The 15,274-nt window shown below is 42.3% G+C and overlaps 2 protein-coding genes across 5 annotated transcripts in view; both read right to left on the bottom strand.

The window, feature by feature from the left end:
* Positions 1 to 15,274, bottom strand: part of LOC139412952 (guanine nucleotide-binding protein subunit alpha-11-like) — a 178,596-nt gene that overhangs the window by 120,669 nt on the left and 42,653 nt on the right. The window lies entirely within an intron of this gene.
* Positions 3,232 to 14,826, bottom strand: LOC139412944 (TLE family member 5-like). Of its 4 annotated transcripts, none has more exons than XM_071159847.1 (9): positions 14,026 to 14,687; positions 12,873 to 13,101; positions 12,230 to 12,327; positions 12,012 to 12,075; positions 10,270 to 10,314; positions 9,687 to 9,749; positions 9,485 to 9,559; positions 9,230 to 9,403; positions 3,232 to 6,053 (listed from the first exon to the last, which is right to left on the bottom strand). In XM_071159847.1, the coding sequence occupies exons 2-9, from the start codon at positions 13,014 to 13,016 to the stop codon at positions 5,967 to 5,969; spliced, it is 750 nt and encodes a 249-aa protein (XP_071015948.1). In that variant the 5' UTR covers positions 13,017 to 13,101; positions 14,026 to 14,687; the 3' UTR covers positions 3,232 to 5,966. The 4 variants fall into 4 exon arrangements, with proteins under 4 accessions (XP_071015948.1, XP_071015949.1, XP_071015951.1 ...); XM_071159848.1 differs by having other exon boundaries at positions 9,230 to 9,400; XM_071159850.1 differs by lacking the exon at positions 12,873 to 13,101 and having other exon boundaries at positions 9,230 to 9,400; positions 14,026 to 14,826.

The raw sequence follows: 15,274 nt of genomic DNA, 5'->3' as shown, positions 1-15,274 counted from the left end.
TAGAGAATTTTAGCTAGGCCTAACCTTAACCTAATTCTCCTAACCTGCCCAGTTAATTATCCTAACCTGCATGTTAAAAAAACATCAGTATTGCCACAGCGACATGTTCTTGGATGTCCTCAGGTGAAACACTATCCTGTTGACAACAGTGGAAGTCCCAGGATGCTGCAGGCCTGTCCAGACGTGTCTGAGTTGTGGGATAACTCTTGTCAGTTGGAAAACAAACTCCATAGGGATATAATACAAGCAGAGTCAATGAGTTAGCCAGCTAATTCGCCTAAATATCCTGAGGTTTATTTTGTATTTTTTTTGTATTTTAAAGAAAAGGTTTGAAATGGGAATGGTGCCTTCAGGAAATATTCATACACCTCGACTTATTCCACTTTGTTACAGCATGGATTCAATGTGGATTCAATAGTTTCTCACCCATCTACACACAAACCTTTGTGACTAAGTAAAAGCATGCTTTTAGAAATGTTTGCAAATGTATTGAAAAATGAAGTACCGAAATATCTAAATTACATAAGTATTCACACGCCTAAGTCAAGACTTTGTAGAAGCAAGCACCTTTGGTGGCGATTACATCTCGGAGTCCTCTTGGGTATGTCTATCAGCTTTGAGTCCTCTTGGGTATGTCTATCAGCTTTGCACATCTGGATTTGGGGATTTTCTCAAGTTCTGTTAAGTTAGATGGGGCACGATGGTGAACAGCAATCAAGTCTTTCCACAGACTGAAGCCATTCCAGCATTGCTTTGGGTCATTGTCTTGTTAACGTATATCTTCACCCCCAGTCTGTCATTTGCACTCTGAAACAGGTTATCAAGGATTTGCCTGTATTTGGCTCCATGTATTGTTCTCTCTATCCTTACCAGTCTGCCAGTCCCTCCCTCTGAAAAACATCCCAATATCCTGATGCTGCCACCACCATGCTTCACAGTAGGGATGGTGTTAGATGGGTAATGAGCTGTGCCTGGTTTTCTCCAGACATAACATGTTGCATTCAGGCCAAATAGTTACATTTATGTCTCATCACACCACAGAATCGTTTGGCTTATGATGGGTCTTTCACGTGCCTTTCTGTAAACTCGTGCATTTTTCTCGGGAGTGGCTTCCATCTGGCCACTCTCCCATGAAGCCCAGATGTGTGAAGTGCTGCAGAGACGGTTGTCCTTCTGGCAGGTTCTCCCATCTCAGCCAAGGAACTCTGTAGTTCTGTTAGAGTGGTCATTGGGACAGCCAGCTCTAAGCAGAGTCTGGGTAGTTCCATATTTTTTCAATTTCGACTCTGATATGCGCTGTCACATGTGGGACCTTATATAGACAGGTGTGTTTCTTCCTAACTCATGCCCCAAAAAATGAATTGGCCACAGGTGGACTAAGTTGTAGCAACATCGCAAGGATGCGCAAAGGAAATTGGATGCACCTGAGGGGTGTGAATACTTACGTAAATTAGATATGTATTTTAATACATTTGGGAAAAGTTCAAAAAATATGTTTTCCCTTTGTCGTTATGAGGTACTGTTGGTAGATGGGTGAGAGGAAAAAAATATATTTTGAATTCAGACTGAAACAATATGGAATAAGCCAAAGGGTATGAATAGTTTCTGAAGGCACTATAATTGACTCCACAACCAAAAACACAGTGCCTTGCAACAGTATTCTCACCCCTTGGATTGTTTTTGACATTGTGTTACAAAGTGGGATTAAGATGTCATTTTTTTGTCAACAGTCTACATAAGACTAATGTCAAAGTGGATAAATTATTAACTGAAATATAGTGCTTTCATAAGTATTCAGCCCCTTTGTTTAGGCAAGCCTAAATTAGTTCAGGAGTCAAATTTGGCTTAACAAATCACTTGTTACATGGACTCTGTGTTAAATAAGGGGTTGTCGTGATTTTTGAATGACTAACCCTTCCTCTGTAAGGCCCTGCAGTCAAGTTTTGAATTTCAAGCAAAGTTTAAACTACAAAGACCAGAGAGCTTTGAAAGCCTCCTCAGGAAGGGCAGTGGTTGATAGATGGGTAACAATAACAAATCAGACATTGAATCTCTCTTTAAGCATGGTCAAGTTCATAATGATGCTGTGGACAATGTATTAAACCACCCAGACACAAAGATGCAGGACAGGAATGAAACTGCTCAGGGATGTTACCATGAGGCCATTGGTGATTTTAAAACCGCTTCAATGGCTGTGCTGGGAGAAAAACATTGAGTGAAAAAAACACAAACATACAGAATAAAAATGCATGCATCTGGTATGCAACAAGGCATTAATGTAATACAAAGAAACACAGCAAAGGCCTAAATGTAAAGCCAGCACAACACTGAGTAACCGCCTCCTTACTTTCAAGCATGATGGTGGCTGCATCATGGTATCGGTATGGTTGTCATTGGAAAATACTGGGGAGTTTTTCAGGATAAAAAGGAAAATGGGATGGAGCTAAGCACAGGCAAAATCCTAGAGGAAAACCTGCTTCACACCGGAGAATGGGAGAGGAATTCAGCAGGACAATAACCTACCACAGGCAAAATCCTAGAGGAAAACCTGCTTCACACCGGAGAATGGGAGAGGAATTCAGGACAATAACCTACCACAGGCAAAATCCTAGAGGAAAACCTGCTTCACACCGGAGAATGGGAGAGGAATTCAGCAGGACAATAACCTACCACAAATGGCTGAATCCTCACTGGAGTTGCTTACCAAAAAGACAAATGTTCCTGAGTGGCCAAGTTAGTTGACTTAAATCACCTTGATAATTGCTGTCATAGTCATGATCCCCAACATCTTGACCGAGCATGCAGAATTTTAAAGAGAATATTAGGCAAATATTGCACAAGTCAGGTGAGTAAAGCTCTTAGACTCACAGCTGTAATCACTGCCAAAGGTGCTGTGACATGTATTGACTCAGGGAGCTGAATACGTATGTAAAAACTATTTGTCACTACATTATGAATCTTTAAAAAAAAATTATCTTCCACTTTGACAAAGTATTGTGTAGATTGTTGACAAAAAAAATGACAAATCAATTTAACAATTACATGCGAAGAAATCCATGGGGTCAATACTTCTGTAAGATTTATTTAAGCTTTCTTAATAAAGCAGAAAAATCTGAAATTATTTCTGGTTGTTCATCAAAGTTACCTGGCTAACTCATCGATACTGCTTCGGAGTATAGCCACAGGCAAGCAAATACAGACACACAAATACAAAAACCACTAGAAACAGTCTCTCCGTTGAGTCATTTATTTGTAAGGCACCATAGACATTTCCTTACTGCCGAGCGCTTTGTCATGTTGTGTAGTCAATGTTTCTGTTTGGTTGGTTTACATTAGATGTGACTTTTCCCCGCCACGTCGTTTAAATGAAGCTATAAGTATTGGTTTTTCATAACACAAATGACATACATTATCGCCAAGTACACACCTATGAAGTTTCACATACAATGACAAAAATGAAGAGTTTTAAAAATTACATTTACAAAGCTCAACAAGGAGGCGACATTTCCTCAGCATTGTCAAGGGGGCAGGAGAGGAGGAGGAGGGGAGGATATTGGGTAGTACCTCTTTCCATAGCACATCACATAATACACACGCTGCACTGACACGTCGTCTTCCATCACACGCATACACACCAAAAGCAGCTTTGAAACATACAAAAATGCTTAAAAAAGTATATGTATATTGATATAGAAATGGGCCCTTCACAACATGTCCAAGTTTCTCTCTACATTCAATCAAACCTGCCATAGCAAAGTTTACAGTGTCTTGGTTTACAAACTACAGCCCAAAAACGCTCTTCTCATTCTGAACATTTAGACATCTACCTGTGAGGGGAGTCTACCTGGCAGCAGTAGTAGGTTTTTAGGGTCCTGTGATTTTAATTAACCCATTGGGGGGGATAAAGTCTGTGTAAATACTGTAATGGGGGTTTGATTGAATACAGCCCTGGGTCTGGTTTGGCTTTGCTGCCACCTACTGTCCTGGAGAAGAACTAAACCTTATCGCCTCGAATTAGAAAGACAGTTATGCATCTGCGGGTAGGTTATAGGTTAGTGCGCCACAGCTGTGTTCTAGCTCCAAGTGCTATGCTAACCAACAGAACGACATATGCAAATGTATTCCTCTCCCTTTCCACCAATAGAATCTGATCTGAATGAGAACATGATTGATGTGAAGATTTGTTCCCGTTAAAATGTAGAAATCCAGAATCAACCCTTACCCCTTGGACAGTTCCTCTGTCTAGGGGGAAGTGCCTAGGGGCTAGGTGTTGATTTGGGACTGGACCATAGACTTGGTCAGTTAAGAGAGTGGACAGACAGGGGCGGGAGGAAGAACAGGAAAAGGTGGTTCATAAGAATAAAACGTAAGTTTGCACACACACACACACACACCCTAGCTCCTGACTTTTACACTTGACTGTCTTATTCAAGTGGCCCTTTCAGAACACTGTCTGTGAGATCAGTGAGCAGAGTTAGCAGTAACTCTGCAGCCAATCAGCAGAGACCTACAGGAGGAAGTCGTCCCTAGACACTGATCAAAGGTCAGTTATGTTTTGATTGTTTAAATCTGAGCTTTAGGGCAACTTCTACTAGGAGAAGAGGAACAGATGTCAGGGGTTAAAGGGTTAGAGCTGAGATGGGACCAAGTCACAATTTTGTAAGTCTCAAGTTTAAGCTTTGAGTCAAGTCCCAAGAAATAACGGGCAAGTCCCAAGTCAAGTCCCACAGCTCAGGTCAAGTCACAAGTCCCTAATTTTGGGTTTCGGGTCCTCAAGTCAAAGGCTAAGTGTTTTTTTTTGCCAATTTCATTGCAATGATTTTGGACCAACGTGTTTTACAAACTGACTAACAGCAGTTTCCTCTACAGACACAACAATTGCAATTGGACAATACAACTCACAGGGCTAGGCTTGCTTTACGCAGGTTTGCATCGTGTAGGCCTCTGCAACTTTAATTCAAAAGTAACTCACACAGTCCATGTAAATCAGTAGTGTTTGATTCATTTCAGTTAATAGTTCTGGATTGAAAAGGTCAAGGCAGCCTAGCCAGTCCAAGTTTGAATTCAACTTACACCAAATTTGATCACAGTCACATTTTCTCCTAACACAAATAAATGGTCTATAAAATAGGCTACATAACATTACCACCTGGTTGTTATCAGTAGCCTAGTTGATCAGACTGAGAAGTCATCTCGTTTTCCTCCCATACAGTTTAGGTGTAGGCTGCTGAAACATTTCTGTTAAGAGTTCTTGATTTTGTTTGTTGGGAATGACGTGTTATCACGTTTGCTAAATAAATACCGCAGGACAGTGGAGAGTGGCGCGCTTTGCTAGATGACGTGCTTTGTGCCCGGCCTGCGAGAGTTGTGATTTACGTGAATATGATTGGTGAAGACAGAACAAGTCAAAAAACCTGCAGCACTCCGATATGAAGGACAGAGAGGCCTACCTTGTGAGCAAGATGACAAACCGAGTCTCGACTCACATAGCTTGTCCAAGTAAAGTCACCAGTCATAAATGCTCAAGTCAATGTCGATTGGCAAGTGTTTGTTTATTTTTGCCAAGTCAAGTATCAAGTCATGAAATGTCCAAGTCACGTGACTCGAGTCCACATCTCTGGGTTAGAGGTCAGGGTAGTATCTGTTGGCAATGGGTTGTCAGCGGCAATAGTGAACAGAGGAGAGGAAAGGAAAAGAGGAAGGAGTCAGACAGAGGAGACCTGTCCAACAGGCTTGGTGACGAACTGATTTGATGATAATAGAAGATGAAAAAGAAGGATAAGGAAGCGATGGAGTGGAGGCCCAGAGAGTTACTGAGATGAACCACAGTGTGACACCTACTGTATGAACACTCAACTCACCACCCCCCCTCCCCTTAGCCCTCCCACAGTAGATCCACGCCTGGTTGTCCATCAGTCCAACTTGTCTCACCCCTCTCTCCACTCCTTCCCATTCACGCTCCACCATCAGTCGGACTTGTCTCCGTCCTCTTCCCTCTGTTCTCTCTCTGCTGCGTCTCTGGCCTTGTCTTCTTTAGCCAGCTGGGCCTGAGCCTGGTGGGGAGGAGACCAGAGAACAAAACACAAGGAGTAGAAGAGAGCCGTGAACTATCATTTGTGTGTGTTACCTGCTAGGGGTGTGTGTGTAATTGTTACCTGTAGGGGGGGGGGGGGGTTGAATGTCAGGGTCAGGGCTCTACGCTGGCATTTTATACAAGGAAAACATGTGCGCCTAAATAGAAAAATGCAGGCGCACATTGAAAATTAGTCTGAGGTAGTGTTTTAATTGTCTCTAGGGCTGGCACAATGATCTGTTAACAGTGTCTGTTTCACAATTTTTCAACATCTCCAGCACTACATGTGAAAACAGTGAATTTCTATGTTTTGTAGTTAAAAAGACAGGAAGATAAGTGTTTCCAATGACATCAACCAATTCTTAGACAATTTAGTATGGAATGTCTACTCCTAATTGGTTAAAATTACAAGTAGGCATTCCATACTAAATTGTCTAAGAATTGGTTAATGATGTCATTGGAAACACTTACAGTGCCTTGCGAAAGTATTCGGCCCCCTTGAACTTTGCGACCTTTTGCCACATTTCAGGCTTCAAACATAAAGATATAAAACTGTCTTTTTTTGTGAAGAATCAACAACAAGTGGGACACAATCATGAAGTGGAACGACATTTATTGGATATTTCAAACTTTTTTAACAAATCAAAAACTGAAAAATTGGGCGTGCAAAATTATTCAGCCCCTTTACTTTCAGTGCAGCAAACTCTCTCCAGAAGTTCAGTGAGGATCTCTGAATGATCCAATGTTGACATAAATGACTAATGATGATAAATACAATCCACCTGTGTGTAATCAAGTCTCCGTATAAATGCACCTGCACTGTGATAGTCTCAGAGGTCCGTTAAAAGCGCAGAGAGCATCATGAAGAACAAGGAACACACCAGGCAGGTCCGAGATACTGTTGTGAAGAAGTTTAAAGCCGGATTTGGATACAAAAAGATTTCCCAAGCTTTAAACATCCCAAGGAGCACTGTGCAAGCGATAATATTGAAATGGAAGGAGTATCAGACCACTGCAAATCTACCAAGACCTGGCCGTCCCTCTAAACTTTCAGCTCATACAAGGAGAAGACTGATCCGGGATGCAGCCAAGAGGCCCATGATCACTCTGGATGAACTGAAGAGATCTACAGCTGAGGTGGGAGACTCTGTCCATAGGACAACAATCAGTCGTATATTGCACAAATCTGGCCTTTATGGAAGAGTGGCAAGAAGAAAGCCATTTCTTAAAGATATCCATAAAAAGTGTTGTTTAAAGTTTGCCACAAGCCACCTGGGAGACACACCAAACATGTGGAAGAAGGTGCTCTGGTCAGATGAAACCAAAATTGAACTTTTTGGCAACAATACAAAATGTTATGTTTGGCGTAAAAGCAACACAGCTGAACACACCATCCCCACTGTCAAACATGGTGGTGGCAGCATCATGGTTTGGGCCTGCTTTTCTTCAGCAGGGACAGGGAAGATGGTTAAAATTGATGGGAAGATGGATGGAGCCAAATACAGGACCATTCTGGAAGAAAACCTGATGGAGTCTGCAAAAGACCTGAGACTGGGACGGAGATTTGTCTTCCAACAAGACAATGATCCAAAACATAAAGCAAAATCTACAATGGAATGGTTCAAAAATAAACATATCCAGGTGTTAGAATGGCCAAGTCAAAGTCCAGACCTGAATCCAATCGAGAATCTGTGGAAAGAACTGAAAACTGCTGTTCACAAATGCTCTCCATCCAACCTCACTGAGCTCGAGCTGTTTTGCAAGGAGGAATGGGAAAAAATGTCAGTCTCTCGATGTGCAAAACTGATAGAGACATACCCCAAGCGACTTACAGCTGTAATCGCAGCAAAAGGTGGCGCTACAAAGTATTAACTTAAGGGGGCTGAATAATTTTGCACGCCGAATTTTTCAGTTTTTGTTTGTTAAAAAAGTTTGAAATATCCAATAAAGGTCGTTCCACTTCATGATTGTGTCCCACTTGTTGTTGATTCTTCACAAAAAAATAAAGTTTTATATCTTTATGTTTGAAGCCTGAAATGTGGCAAAAGGTCGCAAAGTTCAAGGGGGCCGAATTCTTTCTAAAGGCACTGTATCTTCCTCTGTCTTTTTGACTACAAATCATAGAAAAGTGCTGAATATGAAGTAAAGATTTTTATGGCATTTCCCTTTAAGTGAGGATTCCCCACCACAAAGCTAGAATGCTGGCTTGCGAGTATTGGTTCGGCCTTACAATACTTGCAAAACATAAGCTTTCATTCACATTCAAACTCTAACCAGAAGAAAGCTTTTTCCTCATTGTTGGATGTTCTTGTATGCTTCCCGCTGGCAGTGGCACTGGCTAGCAGAGCAACGTTGGCACCAACGTCACTATTAGTGCTAGTGAAAGCTTCGTCTTCTTGTGTTGCTGGTGACTTGACGACCATGGACTCAGCCACATCAGTATCACTGGCAAAAACATCGGCCTCCTGTTGTTGATCTTGTCGCTTAAAGCTGCAATATGCAACTTTTTGTCTGGCCCATCAAATTAACATAGAAAAGTGGAGTTATAGATCTGAAATTCTCATTGAAAACAAGTCTAAGAAGAGGTAGATACGTTCTATGTCCACTATTTCTATGCTTCTCGTTCTGAAGTTTATTTTTTGCGTCTTTTACGTTCAGTTTTGTACACCAGCTTCAAAACAGTGAAAATACAATATGTTTGGTTATGGAAAATATATTTCACAGCGGTTTAGATTGTACAATGATTCTGTACACTACCTGCTTGTTTTGTCACAAACTGAAATGAGGAGAACGGTTAACATTTTTGCAACCAAGCGGAGCGATTTCCTCATGGTACACCTTTAAAATAAAATGTGATCCCCTTCATCCTTCTCCTGACAGAAGTGAATGCAGATCCTCTCAAGGTAGCTATTCAAAGGCTTGCGTTTCCAGCCTACTGAGGTAGTTCCTGCCTCGGACAACATTAGGCTACGATTGGCTCGTTGAACTGCATGTTGCATTATGGTATTGGTAGTTCTTCGTGTGATTACCAACCATAAAATAGCAGAAATACTACAACCCCGGCAGTATTGGTTCTGGGGGTACACTGTAGAGCCCTGGAGGTGTGTGTTGCCCGTGTGAGGTGTGTGCGTCGCCTGGGTCAGGTGTGTGTGTTACCTGTGCATGTGCTGCCTGTGAGTGAGAGTGAGAGGCCAGGATGGAGGACAGGGACATCAGTCCGGCGCTGGAGGTTGGGGGGAGGCTGGGAGCAGACAGGCCCATGGGGAGAGGGGCCATCGTGGGGAGGCCCAAGCCCTGGAGCTGAGACAACTGGTGCACCTGGAGCTGCTGCTAAACGCACAGACAGATACACATGGTTATATACACACATATTCATACACAAGTCTCTCACACACACACACACCAGCCTACCCGTATGATAGAGTTCATCTCAGGAGGAGTGACCTGCTTGGCTCTCTCTATGGCCCCTAGGACCTGCTGCTGATGCTGCAACACACACAACCAAACACATTTAGCTATTGTACAGAATTAAATAGATTGACATTGTACAGCACGTTGATATGGGATTATGTTATCCTAAGGAAAAGTATGTGTAGAGAGGAGAGTGTAATACCTCTTGAGATAGGTAGGGGAGCACCTGAGCACAGATCCCGTTTAGTCTCTTCACGATCTCAGCCTGGAGAGAAGAGACAGACCGACAGTCAGAATCATAGAGTTAAAGGTTTCTAGTGCCCAAAGCCCATTTTAGCATGGGCAGCACCATTGAGGTCACTCACCATTTTGAAGTAGTTAACTGAGTGGTACTTCCTATGGGTTAAGGAAGGATCACATAATTCCATCCAGATCATCGGTAGGGATCAGCCAATGATTTATACTCGTGAGAAAACATTCCTCAACTGCAGATGGCAGTAAATCGCCAACCTTGGCTGTATACCAGTTGAAAAAAACACTTTAGGTGGCCGTGTGCACCCTTTCAGTTTGTTAACCAACTCAGGAGTAGTAGAAGAATGTACTACTTCAAAATGGAGATGGCCTCAATGGTGCCAATGCTCTCACAGATGCCATAATGGGAAAGATGCAATGTTGCGTCCTCTAAAGACCTCTATGGTCCGAATAAAACACTGGCTTTACCATACAACACAGTACCAGAGAGAGAAGAGGGGGAAAGAGAGAGAGCAAGAGAGAAAATAAGCTACCTGTTTGTGCATTTCAATGTTCAGTCCATAAGACATCTCGTAGTACTGCAAAAAGAAGATTTGGGAGTTTGTGACGTAACACTAACATACTGCAGAATTCCAATCCCTAGCCCCCAATACACTTGTGTACAGCACCAGTCAAAAGTTTGGACACACCTACTCATTCAATGCTTCTTTATTTTTTAGAATTCTCTACATTGTAGAATAGTGAAGACAAACTATGAAATAACCCACATGGAATCATGTAGTACCCCCCCCCCCAAAAAAAAGTGTTATATCAAAATATATTGTATATTTTAGATTCTTCAAAGTAGCCACTCTTTGCCTTGACAGATTTGCACACTTGGCATTTTCTCAACCAGCTTCATGAGGAATGCTTTTCCAACAATCTTGAAGGAGTTCCTGCATATGCTGAGCACATGTTGGATGCTTTTCCTTCACTCTGCGGTCCAACTCATCCCAAACCATCTTAATTGGGTTGAGGTCGGGTGATTGTGGATGCCAGGTCATCTGATGCAGAACTCCATCACTCTCCTTATTGGTCAAATAGTTCTTACACGGCCTATTGGTGGGTTGAGCCATTGTCCTGTTGAAAAACAAATGATGGTCTCACTAAGCACAAACCAGATGGGATGGCGTATCGCTGCAGAATGCTGTGGTAGCCATGCTGGTTAAGTGTGCATTGAATTGTAAATAAATCAGTGTCACCAGCAAAGCACCCCCATACCATCACACCACCTCCTCCATGCTTCACTGTGGGAACCACACAGGCGGAGATCATCCGTTTACCTACTATGCGTCTCACAAAACAAGGCGGTTGGAACCAAAAATCGCCAGTCAGACCAAAGGACAGATTTCCACCGATCTAATGTCCATTGCTTGTGTTTCTTGGCCCAAGCAGGTCTCTTCTTGTTGGTGTCCTTTAGTAGTGGTTTCTTTGCAGAAATTCAACCATGAAGGCCTGATTCCCGCAGTCTCCTCTGAACAGTTGAGTTGGAGATGTGTCTGTTACTTGAACTCTATGAAGCACTTATTTGGGCTGCAATCTGAGATGCAGTTAACTCTAATGAACTTATCCTCTTCAGCAGAGGTAACTCTGGGTCTTCCTTTCCCGTGGCGGTCCTCATGAGAGCCAGTTTCATCATAGCGCTTGATGGTTTTTGCGACTAAACTTGAAGAAACTTTCAAAGTCCTTTAAATTTTCCACATTGACTAACCTTCATGTCTTAAAGTAATGGACTGTCGTTTCTCTTTGCTTATTTGAGCTATTCTTGCCATAACATGGACTTGATCTTTTACCAAATAGGGCTATCTTCTGTATACCACCCCCACCTTGTCACAACACAACTGATTGACTCAAACGCATTAAGGAAAGAAATTCCATAAAAATGTACATTTAACAAGGTACACCTGTTAATTGAAATGCATTCCAGGTGACTACCAAGAGTGTGCAAAGCTGTCAAGGCAAAGGGTGGCTACTTTGAAGAATCTCAAATATAAAATATATTTTGATTTGTTTAACACATTTTTTGGTTAATATGATTCCATATGTGTTCTTTTATAGTTGTGATGTCTTCCCTATTATTCTACAATGTAGAAAATAGTCAAAATAAAGAAAAACCCTGGTATGAGTAGGTGTCCAAACCTTTGACTGGTACTGTACATCTGAGAGAATTGTAGTAATGGCCAACGTGTTTCCTAGGTAGGCAAAAAGTAAAAGAAGAGGTGATGATGTCACTCACCATGATGTAATGACGCTGCATCTCTGACTTCTCACTAGCTAGCTTGTCACACTCCATCTTCAAGCTGATTGGATATATGACAACATTTGGTTACGGACATGTCTGTGTATATGAGTGAGTGCATGTTGGAATCTGAGTGCATGCAGTGTGCGTGACTTGAGTGTTTGTGGGTGGGTATTTTGAGTGTGTGACTGAGCACGTGTTTGTTTAAGTGTTACCTATGGTATTGTGCTTGTAGGAACTGAAATTCGTCCTTAATGCGGTCGCAGGAGTCGGAGGTGGTGAACTTGAGAGGCTGGGAGGACTGGGAGGAAGCCTGGGGGACAACACAATAACAAACATACAACAGTCAGAATCCCCAAGACAACAACAAACAGTTAGACAATCAACAAGATAACAACAATCAGTGAGAAGCTGCGTTTCCATCCCCTACCCTTCTCACTGACGTGTGCATTTCTTCACTCCCCCTGTATGTGGGACTGTATGGGTGTGTGATAGAAAGGGGACAGGCACGGTTTGGGACTGTGTGTATGTGTGTGAGACACATGGGGGTGATATTGAATGTTCAGTAACAAAGGGATTGACCTCTGAGATTAACCTACAGCAGGGGGTTTTCTGGGCTTTTACTGGGGGGGGGGGTTATTAGCGCAGGCTGAGAGGATGTGTGTGTGTCTGAGTATGGTCAGGGTTAGATGAGTTTCCAGAGGTGACCAACTGACAAGAATGACCCCAGGCTGAGTCAGAGCCATAATCCAGTGTTAAGTTTCTCACCAAGGCCTTACTACTTCAGACTGGTAGAAGGATGCCACCACCCAGATTACAGCAGGGCTCTAACAACTACCATCCTGTAGACTTACTGACTGTGAATGCTTTTGCTCCAGCCCCTACACAAACACACTTGGTTTGGCTAAGCAAGGTCCTGATGAGGTGATTAGTAGGGCTAGAGCAAAAGCCTGCACACCCAGTAGCACACACACAAACAGCTCTCCAGGAGGGGCTGGTCATCCTTGGAATTGAAAGAGGACAGGTTTATGCAGGGACAAACCCTGACAGTGTGAACTGGGATCCCGGCCTAGGGGGTAGTAGGACGCTAAAGAGAAAGAAGAAACACAGAAATAGGCTCTACCATAACAAACTGTGTACATTCATATTTCCCAACCAGTATCATCATTAGTGCACCAGTATTAAATTGAAAAACCTTTAGGTCTAAGTTATATAGCTACAACATCCTGTATAGCTCAGTTGGTAGCGCACGGTGCTTGCATCGCCGGGGTTGTAGGCTCGATTCCCTGGGCCACACATACATAAAATGTGGGCATGATTAAGTCGCTTTGAATAAAAGAGTCTGCTAAATGGCATATTTTATTGTATATTACATCCACTTCTGTTGTGATGGCATAGTGGCTGGCAGTCCTTGGGACTTCAATGTAATCAAGGATCCAAATTAAAAGACACCTTGATTGAGGATTCAATTGATAGTAAACTTTTAATTATGATTGTACGAATTGACTTAATTCCACATGCCCTTACGTGTTAGGTTTGACTAAAAGACTGTCAAGAAGAAAAAAAAAAGTTATCGAATTTGTCTCCGCAATCTAGTTAGCTACGTTTTATTAGCACATGTCACTTTACCTAGACAGCTGAGAAATCCATGTTCAAATATTTCACATTACGTTACTAATGAGTGGCAAACGTTTAGTGTAACATTATAGACTGGCTAAAAGGTAAACATCCATTTCCAAAGCTTAATGAAAACAGCTGTAGTTAGTAATCTTGGTTAGCTAACGTTAGCTAGCTAAGTGGGAGCTAGCCTGGAATGTAAACAAATGCCGGGGGCGCGTGACAGACAAGCGATTGAATCCATCAACAACAACACAAATGAAAACATACCACGGCCATCGTAGATATCCCCCTTTATTCTTACATGGATAAAAGCTTAATTGCTTATGTAGCTAGCTAGAATAGCTGGAATTTAGCTATCATCTAGCTAGTTATGCTAACGTTAGCTACTTACCGAGTGTCTTGATTGTGGAAACATCATGTCAATGGATTTATCGGTGTTCCTCAGCAACCAGGATAAAAATATCTAGACCCCGTTTTTGGACAACTATAGCGTCTTCCCTTGTTTTTTTTTTAGACAGCTACTTTAACATTAGCTGGCTAGCTATTTATCTTAACGTTATCTAGGACACCAGTTACCCGGTCTCACGTCGTGATTGTTTTTTTCTCCAACGTTGTTGGCTAGCTAGCGTTGGTTTTGATTTGGTCCCTTGTCAAAAAATTAACAAATGGCACCAAAAGAGGCTGAACACCAAGACGTGCAACGTTAAGATAATATGGCACCGATTGAAGAATCTTAAAATAAACCTGGGCTAGGTAGATGTTGACTAAGTCACAGCAATATCCTTTCTTGTTAGCTAACTAACTAACGTTAGCTAGCAAATCTTAGCAGAGAAGCGAGCCAACGTAAGTTTAGGTAGCAGATTTGTATATTGTCCAATTCCTCGTAGATATTATAGCTGTCAAGTGGGGCAATCGTGTCGAAAATCTGTTCTTGAAAAGCGTCTTCAATTCCACAATGTGTTAGCTAGCTACCATTAGCTGGCTAGCTAATGTCCACACACAAGCCTTCACTACTAGCTGAAACCACCCCTTGCGCTACAAAATGTACGAGTCATCGATGAGCGGGCGTTGCATGTGATGAGAGAATGAGGTGGCGCTCCGAAGGCCCATTTTAGATGTCAAATGTATAAAATTACAGTTTGCGGAAGTGTTGCTGCTGCCGTGTGCCCCCGGTGGAAGGTGTGTAGAACGCAAGTGTGAGATGTGGTGGTTCCCTAACACTCATAACAATAGCCTTCTCATTTAATGTATAATAACCCCAATCCCATAACTTCGTAATCATGATCCTCATAATGTAGACGAAATATGTCCATCACGGATTATTTCTATTCTGTGACACTCCCATCTATTTCACTAGAAGTCAGAATGACAACTGACAATTCTGAGAAATGACAGCATTTCAATAACACCAAGAGGATGGAAAACCTCTATATAGACCCAAAAGCCATGTTGTATAGACCCTCTTTGATGGAACAATGGCCAGGTCCAGAAACAACCCCTGTTGTTCCTAACCATAGGCACTTGAAGGCCTACTTATCGAATCCTATGAGAACTACACAAGTGCATAGTAGCTAGAAGAGAAGGGTCATTTCTAGACATGGCATATGCCAGACTAGTCATTAACCACACACACACACACA

The sequence above is a fragment of the Oncorhynchus clarkii genome, chromosome 7, assembly GCF_045791955.1.
Source record: "Oncorhynchus clarkii lewisi isolate Uvic-CL-2024 chromosome 7, UVic_Ocla_1.0, whole genome shotgun sequence".
NCBI classification, from domain to species: domain Eukaryota; kingdom Metazoa; phylum Chordata; class Actinopteri; order Salmoniformes; family Salmonidae; genus Oncorhynchus; species Oncorhynchus clarkii.
The sequence above is the reverse complement of the archived record's forward strand: the minus strand, read 5'-3'. Positions and strand labels throughout refer to the sequence as shown.

Excerpts from the sequence above, each read along its gene's own strand:
- LOC139412944 (XM_071159847.1), bottom strand. The coding sequence starts at position 13,016 with ATGACCAGCCCCTCCTGGAGAGCTGTTTGTGTGTGTGCTACTGGGTGT. Across the intron at positions 10,315-12,011 it reads TGCAGCGTCATTACATCATG|TACTACGAGATGTCTTATGG; the intron begins GTGAGTGACATC and ends TTCTTTTTGCAG. Across the intron at positions 9,750-10,269 it reads ACATTGAAATGCACAAACAG|GCTGAGATCGTGAAGAGACT; the intron begins GTAGCTTATTTT and ends TCTTCTCTCCAG.